Source organism: Myxine glutinosa, chromosome 14 (assembly GCF_964187855.1).
Source record: "Myxine glutinosa chromosome 14, kmMyxGlut1.1, whole genome shotgun sequence".
Classification (NCBI taxonomy): domain Eukaryota; kingdom Metazoa; phylum Chordata; class Myxini; order Myxiniformes; family Myxinidae; genus Myxine; species Myxine glutinosa.
In genome coordinates, this window is record NC_136274.1 from 32,561,570 (window position 1) to 32,581,050 (window position 19,481).

At 45.3% G+C, this 19,481-nt stretch overlaps 1 protein-coding gene across 12 annotated transcripts in view; it reads left to right on the forward strand.

Annotated features, from left to right (window-relative positions):
* Nucleotides 1-564: 564 nt before the first annotated feature.
* MED15 (mediator complex subunit 15) overlaps nt 565-19,481 on the forward strand; it is a 112,219-nt gene continuing 93,302 nt past the window's right edge. For 6 of the 12 annotated variants that reach the window (XM_078768201.1, XM_078768206.1, XM_078768202.1 and 3 more), the window contains exons 1-3: nt 566-763; nt 5,401-5,488; nt 16,328-16,379. In XM_078768201.1, the coding sequence (XP_078624327.1) occupies nt 690-763; nt 5,401-5,488; nt 16,328-16,379 (214 nt within the window). In that variant the 5' untranslated portion in view covers nt 566-689. Of the gene's footprint in view, nt 764-5,400; nt 5,489-16,327; nt 16,405-19,481 lie in introns of all 12 variants that reach the window. The other 6 variants (XM_078768207.1, XM_078768208.1, XM_078768211.1 and 3 more) reach the window with 2 other exon arrangements.

A 19,481-nucleotide genomic window follows, 5' to 3' on the forward strand; every position in this document is an offset into this window, starting at 1 on the left:
AGATTTGGATCCGTCTATTAGAATTTTTAAAGTGATTCTTCACCATTGGGAGATCGGGCCAAAAACAATACATAGCAAGATATCTCAAAAAGTTGTGGACGAATGATTTTGATTGTCGTCATTCGCGAAGAGTAGGCGCGCTGTCGCTGGCATCCTTAACAAATGGTCGAAATTCCTGCCTTGACCTCAACTGAGTCGGAGTGGCGACCCGTCCAGATTGTAGCCCAGCAACTGCAGCATCAACGCTCGGCATAAGGCATGGGCATTGGGCATGCATGTACATGATGATGATGATTGCTTTGTTTCCTTCTATATTCATTGAATCGGCCTCGACGGACCTGCGGATAGAATGAATTCGAACGCAAGCGAATCGCTTCACCTTAATCCTTAACTTTCTGCTTCTTAAATGTTTATTTGTGTTTAAAGCGGAAGAGAATTTAAAAAAAAAAGAATTAAGATACTATTCCATTCTCCAAAAGAAAACGGGGGATTGATACGTCCAAATACCACCCAAAGTCTCGCGAGATCATTTCAGGAATTTACGTAGGTATTAAGCAAAGTCTCGCGAGAATTAGAGTGGGTGATTACGGCAGTAACCGGATGTTGGACGTCTTTCCTTGCTTTCGATGTTTTCGATTAATTTCTTTGCTTTTTAAGACCGTTTTACAGAAATTCCTTGTGGGATCGACATGGAACCAAACATGGGAATGGGCGAGAACGACTGGAGGGTCATGGCGTTTCGACAGAAAGTAATGGCTCAAATGTGAGTATTTTTCGATCCGCTTCAATCTACCTGTACTGTACTTGTAGTCCTATACTGTACGTGTACGTGTACGTGTACGTGTACGTGTGTGCATGGCGAATATTTACCAAACTCCAAAGGTTGATGGAGATTATGCTTTCACCCCTGTCTGTCTGGCCGGTTGTGAACACAATATCTCAAAAAGTTATGGACGGATTAGGATGAAATTTGGCAGAGATGTAGTGTATGCCACAAGGATGAAATTATTAGATTTTGGTGAAGATCTGGATTCGGATACTAGAATTTTTAACGTGATTCTTCACCATTGGGAGATAAGGCCAAAAACGATACATAGCAGGATATCTCAAAAAGTTATGGATGGATTTGGACGAAACTTGTTGGACAAGATTGTGTGTGTGACATGGACGAATCCATTCAATTTTGGTGAAGATCTGGATCCGAATCCGGCTCGTAGAATTTTTAAGTGATGCTTCACCATTGGGAGATAGGGCCAAAAACGATACACAGCAGGATATCTCAAAAAGTTATGGATGGATTTGGACGAAACTTGTTGAACAAGATTGTGTGTGTGACATGGACGAATCCATTCAATTTTGGTGAAGATCTGGATCCGGATCCGGCTAGTAGAATTTTAAAGTGATTCTTCATCATTGGGAGATGGGGCCAAAAACAATACATAGCAAGATATCTCAAAGTTGTGGACGAATGATTTTGATTAAATGTGATTTTGTATTGTGATTTTTCTGGTCTACTCTGGGATACAAAACGTAAACTGTTCACCTGGCGGAGGTATACTCTCTAATGAGTGCCGTTCTAGAAATGGGCTGTTTTAATTATTTGAATTGTTTAATTATTTGAATTTCAATGGAACGAATCTCATTTGCTCCGGGATGGACCACATCAGCGTTCCAGTTCGTTGTTCTTGTTTAGGTCCGTGTTGTCCAGGTTCGTGTCTTTGTCTAGCCTCTTGTTCATGTCTTTGTAGACCAAGACATTCACATTAACGTTTCTGGGAACAATACAAATGGCTGGTGTTTCTTGGCAAGTACAGTAGTAGAAATTTGTATACAGTATTTGGTAAAGCTGCAAACACAGGACTTATTACCAATCGCTCTGATCACCTGCTTAGCTTGACCATCACACTTATCTGACCCAATGGTTATACCTGCAGCTTCCAAGCCTATGACCTTTTGTTTTTTTCTTCCTGGGAGTACTTTTTAATTTTTTCTTTATTTACTAGATGTAGGTCATGAAAGAGTGAGGTGGTGAAGGGTAAAAAGGTAATGAACCGACAGTGTGACCACCGGGGAATGAATGAACAGGACATATGTCAGGGGTTGGTCGAAGTTGGACAGTAAATCTGCAAGGTAGAGTTTGGGTAGGTAGGGTTAATTGGGGGAAACATTGTGGGTATGGATGGGGGATGACTTGAGACGTTGCTGTACCACCTGTCTGAACCCCTGGAGGGAACAGTGGAATACAACATCATCAGGAAAAAGTTCTGAAAAGTTCCACCAAAAAAAAAAAAAAGAAGTTGAACGAGCCTTTGATTCTGAGAGCTTAGCCAAGAAGAAGATGCTAGTAGAGCGTGTGCGTCTTGAAGGAGCTGGGGAGGGTAGAATAGGATACCTCAGTAGACAGAGCAGAGGCCACAAACCTCTCTGCGATGCAAGACAATAATAAAGGTTCTGCATTTGTAAGATTTTTTTTATATTTTTTTTTTTAAGGTTTACACATTTAACAGAGACCAGTTTTGACATAGACCAGGAACAATATCAACATAGCTGTCCCAAATATTTGTTGATAGTGTGTACCAACCACGACCTTCATCTACGATGGTACAAACTATCGACAAATATTTGGCACAGCTATGGGTTCATCGGTCTCTGCTGTTGTGGCTAACATGGTAATGGAGGAACCTGAACAAAGGATATTTGAGTTCGATGAGAATTGGCTCCCACGATACTGGAACAGATACGTGGATGGCACTTTTGCCATTGTGCATATACAGACATGGTAGTCCACCTATTTGGGCAACTTGGCCGGGTATTCCCCAGCATTAGTTGTACAATTGAAATGGAAAAAGAAAGCAATTGGCCTTTTTGGGTCTGGAGGTACACGGTAAGCTGGATGGTTACCTCTAGATGTCGGTCTACAGGAAACTAAACCACACCAACAGATAACTGGATTTAAATTCCTGCAACCCAATCTCAGTGTAGCACAGACATTGGCAGGTCGGGCATGGACTGTGTCATCTTCTAAAGCCGATGCAATGAAATAAATCCGATTACTTAAAGGAGTCTTGCTCAAAAAATGGACATAGCAAAGGAGTACGCCCTAACCTAACAGAATGGAAGGAGCCAGACACGCCTAGGCACTGTGTACTGCCATACTATCCTGGCCTTTGCGAAATAATTGGCAAGTTGGTAAGCAGCATATGGATTGGTGTGGCCTACAAGCCTCTACACACCATCTGCAATGTCATTTCAAAACTGAAGGACACAATATCAACTATTGATAAATCCGGAATAGTCTACCATTCATCATGCAAAGACTGTGACCAATTCTACATTGGTGAAACTGGAAGAAATTTGAAACAAAGACTAGATGAACATGAAGGAGCAGTTCGGCTGCGAAAGGTGACACATTCACCCATAGTGCGTCATTCATTGCCTGCAATCTGGCCACAAATTTGACTTTTATGGAACCCGTGTCCTTGACGTGACATCCAACAAATGACACTGATACTGGAAGTATGGCATGTGAAGAGCCGAAAAGGTGGTCTCACTGGGGAAAATGTGGGCAAACCCACACAATACACACCTCTCATACAAATGGCAAAAACTGGATGGTACAAACAGCTGGATAAGGTGAGCAACAAACAATAATAACATGATGCTAAACACCACACCCACGTGTGTACAACACCCAACGGAAACTCCAACAATCACACATTCCGCATCTCTTCATATCCAAACCGGACATTACAAAATCGGGGTCTAATGCGGTCTGGGCTGGTCCAGTATCGAACCCTGGTGTTGGGCTAGCGGCTAGGGTGCCAGTTTAGGATCCCAGGATCCTGGGTTCGAATCCCGGTCGATCGCTGAATTAACGCCAGGGGGGTTGACTCAGCCTGTCATCCTTCCGAGGTCGGCAAATTGAGTACCAGTTCACTGGTAATTCCCTGCTTGTCGTAAAAGGCGACAAAAAGGGTTGGCGGCAGGAAGGGCATCCGGCCGTAAAACATTGCTTCAAAAAAGGGGACCAAAAAACAACAACAACCACGGTCCCCGAAAAAGGCCAACCCACGCTTTGCGGGGAAAAATGGCCTCTAAATGTGTTTTTTTTTTGTTTTTTTTAATGCGGTCTACGGGGGTTTACCCCCCAGAATAGCTATTTGCTTTCTTCTCAGAAACTACCCACCTAATTTCAATGAAACGTGACGAGAACCTTCATCACCCGTGATGCACAAAAGTTTGATCACGGCTTTTGAAAAAATATCAGGGTTTAAGGGAGTATGTGGGTGGTGAGTTTACCCCCCTAAAATAGGTATTTGCTCTCTTCTCCGCAACTACACACACAGTTTTGATGAAACTTGATCACAACTTTCATCGCCTGTGATGTACCAAAGTTTGGTCACGTCATTAGAAAAATCAGGGTCTAGGGGGTTTACGGGGATGTGGGGGGGGGGGGGGGAAGATGCCCCCTAAAGTAGGTATCATTTTGTTTGTTTAAAGTCCTATGATTATGTTAGTATGATTCCACATGCTGTTCTGTCTCCTAGCAACCACTGAAATTGGTTTAAAATACCTTTACTTGGTGTAGTACACTGTGTTATTCTACCAGGTGAGCACCCAGGGGTATTGCCCCTATTTTTAAAAGTTTATCATTGTGAGACAAAGCAGCAGTTTAAATATTGTTGGGCTTGGAGATGTTGTGAAAAGGAGGCAAAGTTAAACATTGTCAGCAATGTACTATTTATAGGAATATACCTCGTAGACTATTTTAAAGGCCAAACCTTATGATTGATGCAGTCAGGAAGTTCCTCACGGTTCTGTTTACTTGCTTGTGTCGGTAATGGTTCATTTTAAATGACGTTTTTCCAATGTCCCACCTTTTATTTTTTTTATTTTTTTTATACAATGTCTCTGCTCATGGATGAGCTAGAACATAGAATGGATCAGGATGTAACAACAAAAGGACCACTAGAAAGAGGGGATGGTGGAGAGGGTTTGGGGGACACATAAACAGCAAGGTTGAGGAATAATATGGATGGAGACTTGGAGTAATAAGGGATGTGGGGAAGAATGAGGGCTGGAGGAGTACAAGGGCTGGAGAAGATGGATACAACCGCAAACACTCAGGAAGGAAAAACTGGAAACTTGGAAAGAGGTTGGCTTGAGGGTTAATGGGGTTACAAAATATCATGGTTGTGAATTGGGCGTGATCTGAGATGGTGGTGAACAGCTGTCTTGACCACAGGCATGGAAAAAAAGAGCACAGAATGAGTATCCGAGATCACTTTATAGACCTCTTCACCATCAATATAAATAATGCTAACGTGGATCTGGATATTGATCATCCTTCTTTCCTGAAATACATATTTTTGTTATTGATGCGAAGCTTTCCTGTTGCAGTGATGAGGCAGTGCGAGTTGCTGGAAGCCCCATTACAAAATCTACCAAGGAGATGGAGAACCACGTGTTCCTGAAGGCAAAAAGCCGGGTATGTTCTTCTTTCAACCCACGGTACTACAATGTTTGTTCAGTACACACCTCACGTTCTTGTTGGGTATTTTTTATTTTTTTATTTTTGGGTTGTCTGTAAGATCAAAGCTCATGGAAGAGCAAGGTGCCGGAAGGTTTGAACTGACTTAGGGTAGTGGGGTAACTCTTGGGAACTAAAAGCAAGGGAATGAACAAACAGTAAAGTATTAGGGGAGGAAACCCTGCAGCCTGCAAATAAGTGTTACATTTGGAAGGGTTAATGGGGGTAATATAGATTATATACCATAAGGAAGGGGGTGCACTACAATGAGATGATGGTGTACCGTCTGCTTGCCGTTTATCCGTGGAGGGAAGAGGGTGATAGTAGAGCCTCTGGAAAGTGGTTCCACAGATGGGAGAAGTGAGGAATTTAAAAATTGAGGTGAAAGAGAGGTTGTTAATCGGTGCAGTCAAGCTGGATTTTGGAAGTTTAACCGGATGGGGTTATTGGAAGAACACATGCATCCTGGAGTTGTTGGGGAAGGTCTGTGGTCAGAGAGATCAGGTCAGATGTCGTGAAAATCAAGCGCAGACACGACTTGACCTCTGGGTAGGCTTTAATATCATTTAGATCGGCAATACATCCTGTAACAATACATGCAGCAATAGGCATTAAATCAGAGCATTTCAAGAACAGCAATGGAAGTTTCAATATAACAATGGTTAGCGCAGCGCATCATCAGCGCAGCATTTGGGGCGTACATACCATTCAAACTACTGGATAATGTCACAGTGAGTCCCGCCGAAGTGTCCGCACGCCCCGGTTGTCCCGGGTCTTATAGACGGCCCCTTCCGTAGCGAGCACCCCTGGGTTCACCTTGGTATAATTTCACTACATTCTCCCCGTCGTTAAAACTATACTACCGCTCGGCACTTTGCAAGCAAGCATCAGCAATAAACCAAAGGGTTACGTCAATCCACGTCAGTTGGTCCACCCGTAGCGGTCGGGGCGGCGAACCTCCCTGCCAGTTCGTGTTCGGAAACTACCGGGCACGGCGTCCCCTAGCCCGGAGTCCCCCGCGTCGGAATAGCCGCCGGAGGTTGGAGTCGGAGGGGGCGCCCCTGCGCCTTCGGGCACGGGGGCGGGGGACGACGGGAGTAACAGCGGTAGTTCCATAGGGGAAGCTTCGATAGAGTCCATAGACTCGTAGACGGGTTCGTCGATATCCCTGTCGTCGTCCCCACAAGGGGCGAGATGGCGTACGGAGACAGTAGACTCGCGGCCATCCGCCGTTAACACGCGGGCATGCTCGGGATTAGCCTGGAGGACCTGCACCTTGTCAACAAGGGGGTCGTACTTGCTAGTGCGAACCGCTCGTTTGAGATAGGCGGGCCCCGGTTCAGCGAGCCAGCTGGGTAAAGACTGGATACTGCCGGAGCTTCTAGGGTGGTGGAACAGTCGTTCGTGAGGAGTCTGGTTGGTGGCAGTACATAGGAGAGCCCGGATCGAGTTTAGAGCGGCAGGCAGCGACCACGCCCATTTATCGAGGCCTCGGCCGAGGGTCCGAAGGCTTAGCATGACGGCCCGCCATATAATCCCATTAAAGCGTTCGATCTGTCCATTTGCTTGGGGCCGGTACGGGGTGGTGTAGCTCGAAGCGACATTATGTTGGAGCAAGTAGCCCCTCACTTCCTGGGACAGGAACACCGCACCCCGATCGGTATGCACGTAGGCCGGATACCCGAACATAGAAAACAAATTCTGCAGGCACCGAATAACCGTGGCAGCCGACATATCCCCGCACGTGTAAGCAAAGGGGAATCGGGAATACTCATCGACGATAGTGAGCAGATAGCGAGAGTTGCTCGACATTGGCAGCGGCCCTTTGAAGTCCATCGCCAAGCGCTCCCACGGTCTAGTAGCCCTAACGAGTGTCCCCAGAGGGGGGCTATAAAAACGCGGTTTGAGTTCCGCACAGATCGCGCAATCACGGCAGATGCGGCGGATGTCCTCCATCGAGTACGGCAGATTGCCCGCGCGCACAAAATGCGCGAAGCGCGTTACCCCGGGATGACACATAGTGCTGTGCAAAGTGCGCAGCCCCTCCAAAGATACGACCCCCGCGCAAGTGGCCGGCCTCGATAAGGCGTCAGCGACCAGGTTATCCTTCCCCGGGCGGTATTTGATGGTGTAGCAGAAGTCGGCGAGTTCGATACGCCAACGGGTGATTTTCTCATTCTTAATGCGCTGAGCATGTAAGGTGTCGTACATAAACGCAACACTCTGTTGGTCCGTGATGATTTGGAAACTCCGCCCAAGCAGATACGAACGCCATCGCCGAATTGATTCGACGATCGCGTACGCTTCCTTTTCGACAGACGAATGCCTCCGCTCGACGGAGGTGAGAGTCCGCGAGAAGAAAGCCACAGGGCGGCCTCCTTGGGAGAGAGTCGCCGCTATCGCATGATCCGAGGCATCACTCTCCAAAACGAAAGAGGCACTCTCGTCAATCGTTGCGACAGCGGCGCCAGCAATGTCGACTTTAAGGCCCTCGAAGGCCGCCAGGGCGGCCGGGCCCATGGGGAAAGTGTCGCAGGCCACGAGGGGGCGGAGCTTAGCGGAGAAATTTTGCACCCACTTTGAGTAGTGGGCGAACAGCCCTAGAGCGCGTTTCAGCGAAGCCCGATCGCTAGGCGGAGCCATATCGAGCAAAGGGCGCAGACGCTCCTTATCCGGAGACGGAGCCATGGGTCACGGTGTACCCCAAAAGGTCTACCATGCGTAGAGAGTATTGACACTTCACCGCATTCATGGTTAAGCGATATTTCCGCGCGACCTCGAGGAAGCGTTTTAGATTAGCGTCGTGATGCGCCTGGTCATACCCACAAACCGTAAGATTGTCCAGATAGACAAAGACATCGGTCAAATGCTCCTTCGCAACGAGGTCATCCATAGCTCTCTGAAAACAAGCGACGCCGTTCGTTACCCCAAAGGGAAGTCTCGTGAACTGGTACAACCGCTGACCCGATTCAAAGGCTGTAAAGACGCGATCAGCCCTAGAGATGGGGACTTGATGATACGCACTACGTAGATCGAGAGTGCTATAAACGGAATACAGGGCCACCTGGCGTACCAGGGCGTCCATCCCCGGTAATGGGTAGGCATCCAGCTGTGTAAAACGATTAATCGTTTGCGAATAGTCGATTACCATTCGCCTGCGGTGGGCCTCACTCCGCACCACTAAGACTTGGGCCCGCCACGGTGACCTACTGTGTTCTATGATACCGTCCTTCAAGAGCAGGGCCGTTTCTTCCGCAATGAATTGCGCGTCCGCGCGAGAGTAGCGCCGCGATTTGATGGCTACAGGGGTACAATCAGTGGTCAGGTTGGGGAACAGTGAGAGTGGCTCCATGTCCATTTGAGCGAGGGCACACACAGCGAGCGTGTCCGGCCCTCCGAAGTTCATTTCCAAACGACCATGCCGCTTTAGGAAATCAAGTCCTAACAGAACGTCAGCGCATAAGGCCGGTAATACCATGAGATACACGTCCGGGAACGTGCGTCCATTTATCACAAGTTTCAATCGACACGCCCCTTTTGTGCTCAACCGAAGTCCCTGAGATGCCATGAAGATCCGGCGGGTTGTCCCGAGAACCGGCCACCCATGTTGATGCACGAGTCGCTGATCAATAAAACTATCCGTGGATCCCGTATCAATCAAAGCTTGCGCAAAAACGCCCGCGACTGTGAGCGGAATGAAGGCCTGCGCTAGGCCGGCAGACCCGGCAGGTATAGTTCCGGCCGGGCGAGAAGATCGCGCCTCGCGGGTGGATCCCACGCCGGCTGCAATCCTTCGGGCCTCAGCAGGAGCATTGAAGTCAGTTGGCTCATCGGTAGTTTCATTTGCCAGAGTGGGTGTGGGGTGGTCGTGAGAGCAGCCGCCAGATGGCGCTCGAGCCACGGGAGAAAGATCTCTGCCATCTGCAGAGTCATATGCCACAGCGGGTGCATGTAATCCATAAAAGCTGCCGTCAGATGGCGCTCGAGCCACGTGAGAAAGAGTCCTGCCATCTGCAGAGTCATATGCCAAAGCGGGTGCATGTAATTCGCAAAAGCTGCCGTCAGATGGCGCTCGAGCCACGTGAGAAAGATTTCTGCCATCTGCAGATTGACATGCCAGAGGGGGAGCATGTAATTCGCAAAAGCTGTCATCAGATGGCGCTCGAGTCACGTGCTGCGTTTGCCGCACTTCGAGAGGCATTTCCAAAGTAGGTGCATGTCGCTTGTTTGAAGTAGGCGTTTGAAAGCCAGTCAAGGTTGGATGCTCTGTGACCGGTCGCGTTCGCGCCATTTGTTTCGGCGGCCCGACGTATCTCACCAAGGTCGGGCGAGAAGCCAGAGGCCCGCGAGGAGGAGAGCGGCTCATCAAAGCTGTGCAAGGCGCCCCGTCCGGTGCTCGATCCGTTGGCTCCGCGATGAGCCCATTCAAGGTCGCTCGGGAATGCGTGCCCCGAGCGGCCTTTCTGCAGACTTTTGCAAAATGGCCTTTGGTGGAGCAGAGGTGACATGTCGCCTCTCGGGCCGGGCATTCAGAGCGGGGATGCTGCCGATTTCCACAAAAATAACATTTTGCATACCGGGCAGGCCGTGGCCTGGCAGCGGCGGCCGCAGTGAGGCCGGATGCGGAGTCCGCTTCCGGAGCACCCAGAGACTCGGCCGTCGTGGGGGTCGGGTCCTCCTCCGTATCCTCGGCGGTAGCCCTCTCGGGTCGCGCGAGTTGCGAGGTCCCCGCCACGACTCGTGGGTGATCATATGCGGTCAATTGTTCTCGAGCATCTGTGTATACGCGTGCCAGCCGTAGTGCTTCTGTAAATGTCAGCTCCGCGACCTCCAAGAGGCGGAGCCGCAAGACTCCAGAACTAATTCCGGATATGAATGAATCTCGGAGCAAATCGTCCTGCACTTGCTCGTGAGTCCGGACGTCCTGCACGCAGTCTGCCAATAAGTAGCGCAGCTCCTGCGCGAAGCGATCGATCGATTCAGACGGTTGTTGCCGTCGCTGAGAGAGTTGATGCCGGCCGTGCACAGCGCTCCGTTTCTTTACGTAGAGGCGCTTCAGCTCGGCTAGGGCCGTAGCATACGTCCCAAATCGAGAAATGGTCTTGTAAACAGTGTGATGGACCTTGGACTGTAACACGGACAGCTTTATCGCAGCGGTTGGCTCTGTCTCGTGAGCAGCGAAGTAATTCTGCAGCGTGTTGAGCCAGTGAGCTAATGTCGTGAAAATCAAGCGCAGACACGACTTGACCTCTGGGTAGGCTTTAATATCATTTAGATCGGCAATACATCCTGTAACAATACATGCAGCAATAGGCATTAAATCAGAGCATTTCAAGAACAGCAATGGAAGTTTCAATATAACAATGGTTAGCGCAGCGCATCATCAGCGCAGCATTTGGGGCGTACATACCATTCAAACTACTGGATAATGTCACAGTGAGTCCCGCCGAAGTGTCCGCACGCCCTTGTCCCGGGTCTTATAGACGGCCCCTTCCGTAGCGAGCACCCCTGGGTTCACCTTGGTATAATTTCACTACAGGTCTGTGGTCAGAGAGATCAGAGGGATGTAGACCAGAGAAGAGTCAGTTTAAAAATAAATATATAAATAATACTAAGAGGTGCTTATCTGTCTGCGATGTGAGAGAAACATACCTTGTGCTTCGGCCTCATCGTGGAAGATTCTACTAATGTTGAGAGCTTTAGATTCCACAGAATCCAAGAGAGACAGGTGTGATGCTGGAGTGCCAGTCCATAGAAGAGAGCAATACTGTACTCCATTGAGTTATGGGGGGGCCGTGCATGGGTAATTTTTTCTTTTCATTTCAAATTGATGCAAAAGTTTCGTTTTCAGTACCAATTTGAAGGCAAGGGCCTATAGAACAATTTTGGTTCGAGTGTCAAGCACTCGGATAAAAAATGGGGCTTCTGGGGACTTGGGGGGTTCCCGACCCCACACCGGCCTCTGCGAAATATGGAAACTGTTATAATGTTTGATTGGATGATCCGATCTGAACATATGAGGTAAGTATGGATTCAGGATCAGGAGTAGCAACTTGTATTTCAAGCATATTGCCCATAGAAGCAATAATTTTGCCGGTATCTGCGCATATCCACAAAAAGAGACCAAGGGTCATAGGCCCGGTAAGCTGAAACATGTTTTAAAAAAATAAACTGGACAATTATACTCGGACCCAATGATATAGTGACATTTTTATTTATCTTTTAGCTTTGCTACAATATGGTGGTGAGTAACTGCTTAGACAATTGCTTGAATAACTTCTTGAACAATAGTTTTAATAAGAAAGTGGCTAACAAATCGACCATATATACATGTCAGTATTGGAAATTGTTCTGGTCCAGCTACTTCTCGCATTTGCACTTGCACAGACATGTGCACTTCAACTTTGCCCTCATGCACTTGCACAGAGCGCAGGTACTTGTGCAAGTGCACTTCACATCCAGGTGGAATACATCCTTGGCGAGGGGCAGCGAGGTCCAAATGGGAAGCAGCTTGCCATCCTCTTCCTTCCACCCATGATTAGTGGGGTTGTTGACAGGCATCATGGACCTTTGGGCTGTTGTCCAGTTGCTCGGTTGGAAGACACTCCTTTTGAGATGTTGATCCAAAGCATCACTCGTTGGGGGAATTCTCTCCACGTCCCTTGTCTTCTGTGAGAACACCCTCATTCGGACGAGGTCAACGTCATTGTCCTTGTTTGACTCATTGGAGTACAGCCTACAGACAAAGTTCGTTGCCACTTCTTTCAGCCATGGCGATGTTTGGAATGGGGTGTTGATGATAGTTGCAAATTCCTCCATGAGGGATGGCACTTCGTGCATCAACTTGCAGCAGTATCGCTTACCCTTAAACTTGAAGGAAGATGTCAGATGATGTCAGGGAAGGTCCACTGCATTTTTTTTTTTGCAAGGTCTTAGAGTGGTTGGTCCACTACCAACACAGGGACTTTGTGTGGGTTGAGGTGCTCAGTTGTTTTTGTCACCAGTTCCATTCCATGTCGAATCATTTCTGGAGTGGCTGCTTTCTCATGGAAAAGTGGCAGGAGGGCTTCAATGCCTTTTTCCGGTTGTCCTACAGCATCTGATCGAGCAGCATGGAATGAAGACCACATCACTGGAGTGCCTTTTTCTGTATCAGAATCCACGTATCGGGTGTCATGTACTGCAGTCATCCATGCCTGTTCTTGCTGTTTCTCCTCATCGAATGAACTCGTTGCCACTGGCTGCACATCTATTACCGGAGGTTGGGTGACAAGATTTCGGCCCACAGGTGGTACAAACGTATACGAAAGAGGTAGGATTGTAGGATCCAAGTTATCCAGGGCTGCAGCTGTGAAAATGTGCTGATGCAAATTTGTAGGACAGACTATATCAGTGTTGTTCCTTGTTTGATCTGCAATAGCCTGTGCAAAGCTAACTTCAATGGTGAGGACTTTCTTATATGACATGCTCAGAGCATACTTGTGTGGTAGTTCTACCAAATTCTTGCTTCTTGTTTGGGAATGCAATTTGAGGGCGAGGAACACTGCAAGTGCAAGTGGAGGCTCACAATTCAAGTTCGCAGAAAGAGAAGTCATATTTAGCATGGCCACCTGACTCGCAGAGAGGATCTTCCTGGAATTCTCTTGTTCTGACGATAATTTGGATCCTGCGAGGAGTTGACGGAAGAAATACTTTATACGTTGTGGAACAGATGATTCTTCGCAACCATTGGGAAATTAACCATCGAACCTGAATGCAGTGTCATGATCCAAAACAGCTTTACGGAGAATTGATGCTGCCATTAGTAATGTACGTGCGTCCTCATCTGGTGTTTGAGTTGCATCTGATATGATCTGTCTAGCCTTCTTCGAACAAACGATGAAAACTCGATTTCGGATACCTTTCTCCTCTGTCAAATTCGGGAAGTGTTTGAGGACTTTCCTTTAGGCGTGCCCGGTTCACGGTCTTCTGGATCCCATGTTCTAATCTCTCCATCATATCTGTCAGATCTTGCAATGCAAAAATTATACGACCTCCAGCGACTTCTTCCTTTATGAATTGGAGCAATTCATTTTCTGTTGTGGCCTCAAGGTTTTCGCTAGCTGTGTCATGTTTACAAATCGCATCGTAACGGCGGGTGAACCCTGTGTAACGATTTTGATGATACTTGGCTTCAATGGCAACCAGATCGCCTTCTGCAAGGAGTGACACGATACGCTCTTCTGGAAAGAATGGTCTGCTGCATTTCTTTCGTCACCACAGAAGAGACAGATTACGATTAACAGCTGCACTAGTCCGCCGGGATCTTTTTCTTGCAGGAGGCAATCCTTCATATGGACGTTTTTTTTGCATGGTCAAGTGCTGATGCCCTGTAAAGCTGACGACATGATTTGTGACAGGATGCATGATTCTTCTGCATGAATTCTACATCTGGAAGTTTTACGTCTGGGTGGGGGAGCAGCACCAATTGCTCTGAACTGACTTACAAGGCTGGTGATTTCTGTGTAGGCTTCCTCTCTACGACTGGCGACTGGATTCGCAAGAGGACAAACAAGCCCTTCCTCTGTTTGTTTTTGGCACAGAATGCAAAACTGCCATCTCCTTGTCCCAGCCATCTCAGAAACGACCTGGAAAGACAGAAAGAAAAAAAACAATATTAAATAACTGCCGTCTTGATGCATTAAAATGTTGGGTTCATGAAGGGACAGAGAGGTTATTCTTAAATTTATCTGCACTGCACTGAAAACTCCCATTTCAGCTTCTCAGCCATCCTTGATATCTGAAAGCTGGAAAGAGAAAGTGACCAACATAATGAAGGGTTTTCTTCGGCTTGATTTTGGCAAAATACAGACCATCCCCAGCTCGTTGACACGGCCCTCATAAAAAAACTGGAAAAAGTTCAACAGGAAAGAGATGAAAAAAAAAATACCCAATTTGCGTTATTGTCTCATTGGTGTGAAATATCATATAATATATGCTCCAATCATGTTTATTTTATTTTTATTCAATAACTCATACATGAGCTAGGGTGCCCTGGTGTTGGGCTAGCGGCTAGGGTGCCGGCTTAGGATCCTAGGATCCTGGGTTCGAATCCCGGTCGATCACTGAATGAACACCAGGGGGGTTGACTCAGCCTGTCATCCTTCCGAGGTCGGCTAATTGAGTACCAGTTCACTGGTAATTCCCTGTTTGTCGTTAAAGGCGGCAAAAAGGGTTGGCGTCAGGAAGGGCATCCGGCCGTAAAACATTGCTTCAAAAAGGGGACCAAAAAACAACAACAACCACGGTCCCCGAAAAAGGCCAACCCCCGCTTGCGGGGAAAAATGGCCTCTAAAGGTGTTTTTTTTTTTTTTTTTTTTTACTCATACATGAAAACCTAGGTATAGATGCCAAAATCACCATTCTAGGTTCAATAGGACAGAAGTTATGAGGCATAATGCGAAAAAAGCCTGAAATTGGCAGCCATCTTTGATTTTTGGCATGCCAGAATGTTCAAAACATCAATATTTTGACTCCAGTTGATTCCTCACACAGTATTAGCTTAATATTTCAGAATCACTGGAATCTCCTTCCAAGGGCCTTTCACTTACTCACCGCAGGCAGGTTGGTGGTCTTTCTGTCTTCTACCGACTCCTCTCCGGCCTTGCTCCTCCAGCTCTCTCTGGGCTCTGTCCCCCAAATATTCCTAAAGGTCACACAAGATCTGCCTGCAACCCTCTTATGGTTAAACTGCCAAAATCAAGACTCTCTGCTCACCTTCACTCTTTCATTCCTCTTTTCTCCTGCCTCTGGAACAAACTCCCCCACTCCCTTCAATCCCACTGCCCCCTCCAGGTCTTTAAAACAGCTGTTCACCACCATCTCTTATCTTCCCCCATCCAAAACCTTGATCTTTTCTACGCCCGCTAATTTCACCCCAAATCCTCTTTTTTGAAATACCAACTTCTTTCCTAGAAGTCCTTGGTGTCCTTGTGTTTGTACTTCTCCCACCCCCCCCCCCCCTTCCCATGCCGCCTCCCCCCAGGCCCTCTCCCTCCCACACATTCCCGATGTCCCTCACAAATGTTGTGTTTATGTGCTTCCCCTTCTCTCCCCATCTTGTCTACCGCTCCCCTTTTTATATACTTTGTTTGTTTGTCTGTTTGATTTGTTTGTGTGATAAATGTTAGCTCTTTCACGAGCCTCGATTATGTATACAAAAAAAAAAGAAAAAAAAAGATAGCAATACAAGTTACATTACACAGCAATTGTGTGAGAATTATGAGCTTTTTCAAATAAAATTTGTAATTCATGATTTTCGATGGCTGCCATGGCTGCCATGGCTGCCAAATAAATGTACATGAGGGCTTGACACTTGAACCAAAATTGTTCTATAGGCCTTTACATTCAAATTGGTACTGAAAACGAAACTTTTGTATCAATTTGAAATGACTGAGTGTCTGGGCACCCCACTATGTAGTAGTTCCGATTTTCAAAATAAAGACTTGAAATGTCTTGGAAAACGCACCACTCATTCTGCAACATGTGGTCTAGTGTATAACATTCGAGGCATTGCCAATGTGGTATGGATTCTCAGTCTGCAGCTGGCTGGCATACTCCAACTTTAATATTTCTGTTTTAACGGTCATATAAAGGCTAAAATGACTGGTGTTGAATCTCTGGCCTACATTTTTTTTTTTTTTTTTTAAGTTTGGACATTTACAAGCATCACTATCTTGTGCCTGCTAAGAATTCCATCACAGCATTATATCAATTTTGTTGTTGGGACGAATGCGATCAATGCCTCATGTGCTTCAGGATGAATATCTTGCACTGGTAGCAAGGTTGATTCTCCACATCCGAGAAATACGTGAGTCAATAGCTAAGGCTTTATAGTGCATGAAACAAATCAAACTTTTGTACACCGCTCCTTTCCTATGCCATCTCCAGGCATTGCAAATCGTCATTGCCGGGCACCAAAGGGGGCTCGGCAGTGACGCACGCTGAAAGAGAGTACTCGGTTTTCACTCTGGTTTCTTGCTTTCTTGTTTTCTTGCTTTCTTGTTTGTTTGTCCGGGCGATATCTCAGCCATCCTTTGAGCTAGGAAGCTGAAATTTCGGCACAGTAGTGAGCAAGTCCTTTGTCAAAAACGGTATTTTTAGTTTTTTGATTAATCAATTAATTGAGGAGTTATTTAATTATTAGCGATTAATTAAGTACTTATTTAATTAATTAAATTTCCTTTCTCTTCGTACCATTAACTCAGGCACCTTTTGAGTTAGGAAGCTGATATTTGGACATGCCAATGACCAGGTGATTGTGCTGCAAAGGATTTTTTGATTTATTAATTAATCAATTAATCGATTAATTATTTAATTATTCGACTAATGACAAAAAAAATTTTTTTTTTAAAGTTACAGATTCTGATGAAATAGTGGTAGTTTATTTGTTCTCTGACCAAATTGATTAATAATTTAATTTTTTTATAATTATTATTTATTTATTTTCATTATTAATCATTTATTTATTTTCTTTCTCATTTGGCCAATATCTCAGGCACCTTTTGAGCTGGTAAGCTAATATTTGGACATGAGTGACCAAGTGATGTGGCTATCAAGGATATTTTTGATTTATTGATTAATCATTTCATCTATTAATTATTTATTGATTAATCGATTAATTATTTATTGAGTAATCAATTAATTATTTAATTTTTTATAAATGACTTATTTAATTAAATTTCTAAAAGATACATCTTCGGATGAAGCACTAGTGGTTTAGTTATGCGATTAGCGAATTGATTATGAAAATATTTTGTGATAATCTTTTATTGATTTTAATTATACAATTAATCAATCAATTAGTGTACACCTCTCCCTCCCAATGCAGCCTCAATGAGCTGCACTGCGGTATTGCCGGGCGCCAGAGGCGCCCCGGCAATGCCGCGCTGCAGCATATTTAATTATTTGGCATGGGGCGGTGTACTTTGAATGTATGTGTACTTGTTGTACACCGCTCCTTTCCTATGCTATCTCCAGGCATTGCAAATCGTCATTGCCGGGCACCAAAGGGGGCTCGGCAGTGACGCACGCTGAAGGAGAGTACTCAGTTTTCACTCTGGTTTCTTGTTGTACACCGCTCCTTTCCTATGCCATCTCCAGGCATTGCAAATCGTCATTGCCGGGCACCAAAGGGGGCTCGGCAGTGACGCACGCTGAAAGAGAGTACTCAGTTTTCACTCTGGTTTCTTTCTTGTTTGTTGTACACCGCTCCTTTCCTATGCCACCTCCAGGCATTGCAAATCGTCATTGCCGGGCACCGAAGGGGGCTCGGCAGTGACGCACGCTGAAAGAGAGTACTCAGTTTTCACTCTGGTTTCTTGTTTGTTTTCTTGTTTGTTTTCTTGGTTGTCCGGACGATATCTCAGCCATCCTTTGAGCTAGGAAGCTGAAATTTCGGCACAGTAGTGAGCAAGTCCTTTGTCAAATACGGTATTTTTTGTTTTTTGAATAATCAATTAATTGAGGAGTTATTTAATTATTAGCGTTTAATTAAGTACTTATTTAATTAATTAAATTTCATTTATCTTCTGACCATTATTAACTCAGGCACCTTTTGAGTTAGGAAGCTGATATTTGGACATGCCAATGACCAGGTGATTTGGCTGCAAAGGATATTTTTGATTTATTAATTAATCAATTAATCGATTAATTATTTAATTATTCGATTAATGACAAAAAAAATTTTTTTTTTTAAGTTACAGATTCTGATGAAATAGTGGTAGTTTATGTGTTCTCTGACCAAATTGATTAATAATTTAATTTTTTTATGATTATTATTTATTTATTTTCATTATTAATCATTTATTTATTTTCTTTCTCATTTGGCCAATATCTCAGGCACCTTTTGAGCTGGGAAGCTAATATTTGGACATGAGTGACCAAGTGATGTGGCTATCAAGGATATTTTTGATTTATTGATTAATCATTTCATCTATTAAGTATTTATTGATTAATCGATTAATTATTTATTGAGTAATCAATTAATTATTTAATTTTATATAAATGACTTATTTAATTAAATTTCTAAAAGATACATCTTCGGATGAAGCACTACTGGTTTAGTTATGCGATTAGCCAATTGATTATGAAAATATTTTGTGATAATCTTTTATTGATTTTAATTATACAATTAATCAATCAATTAGTGTACACCTCTCCCTCCCAATGCAGCCTCAATGAGCTGCACTGCGGTATTGCCGGGCGCCGGAGGCGCCCCGGCAATGCCGCGCTGCAGCATATTTAATTATTTGGCATGGGGCGGTGTACTTTGAATGTATGTGTACTTGTTGTACACCGCTCCTTTCCTATGCCACCTCCAGGCATTGCAAATCGTCATTGCCGGGCACCGAAGGGGGCTCGGCAGTGACGCACGCTGAAAGAGAGTACTCAGTTTTCACTCTGGTTTCTTGTTTGTTTTCTTGTTTTCTTGTTTGTTGTACACCGCTCCTTTCCTATGCCATCTCCAGGCATTGCAAATCGTCATTGCCGGGCACCAAAGGGGGCTCGGCAGTGACGCACGCTGAAAGAGAGTACTCAGTTTTCACTCTGGTTTCTTGTTTTCTTTCTTGGTTGTCCGGACGATATCTCAGCCATCCTTTGAGCTAGGAAGCTGAAATTTCGGCACAGTAGTGAGCAAGTCCTTTGTCAAATACGGTATTTTTTGTTTTTTGAATAATCAATTAATTGAGGAGTTATTTAATTATTAGCGTTTAATTAAGTACTTATTTAATTAATTAAATTTCATTTATCTTCTGACCATTATTAACTCAGGCACCTTTTGAGTTAGGAAGCTGATATTTGGACATGCCAATGACCAGGTGATTTGGCTGCAAAGGATATTTTTGATTTATTAATTAATCAATTAATCGATTAATTATTTAATTATTCGATTAATGACAAAAAATTTTTT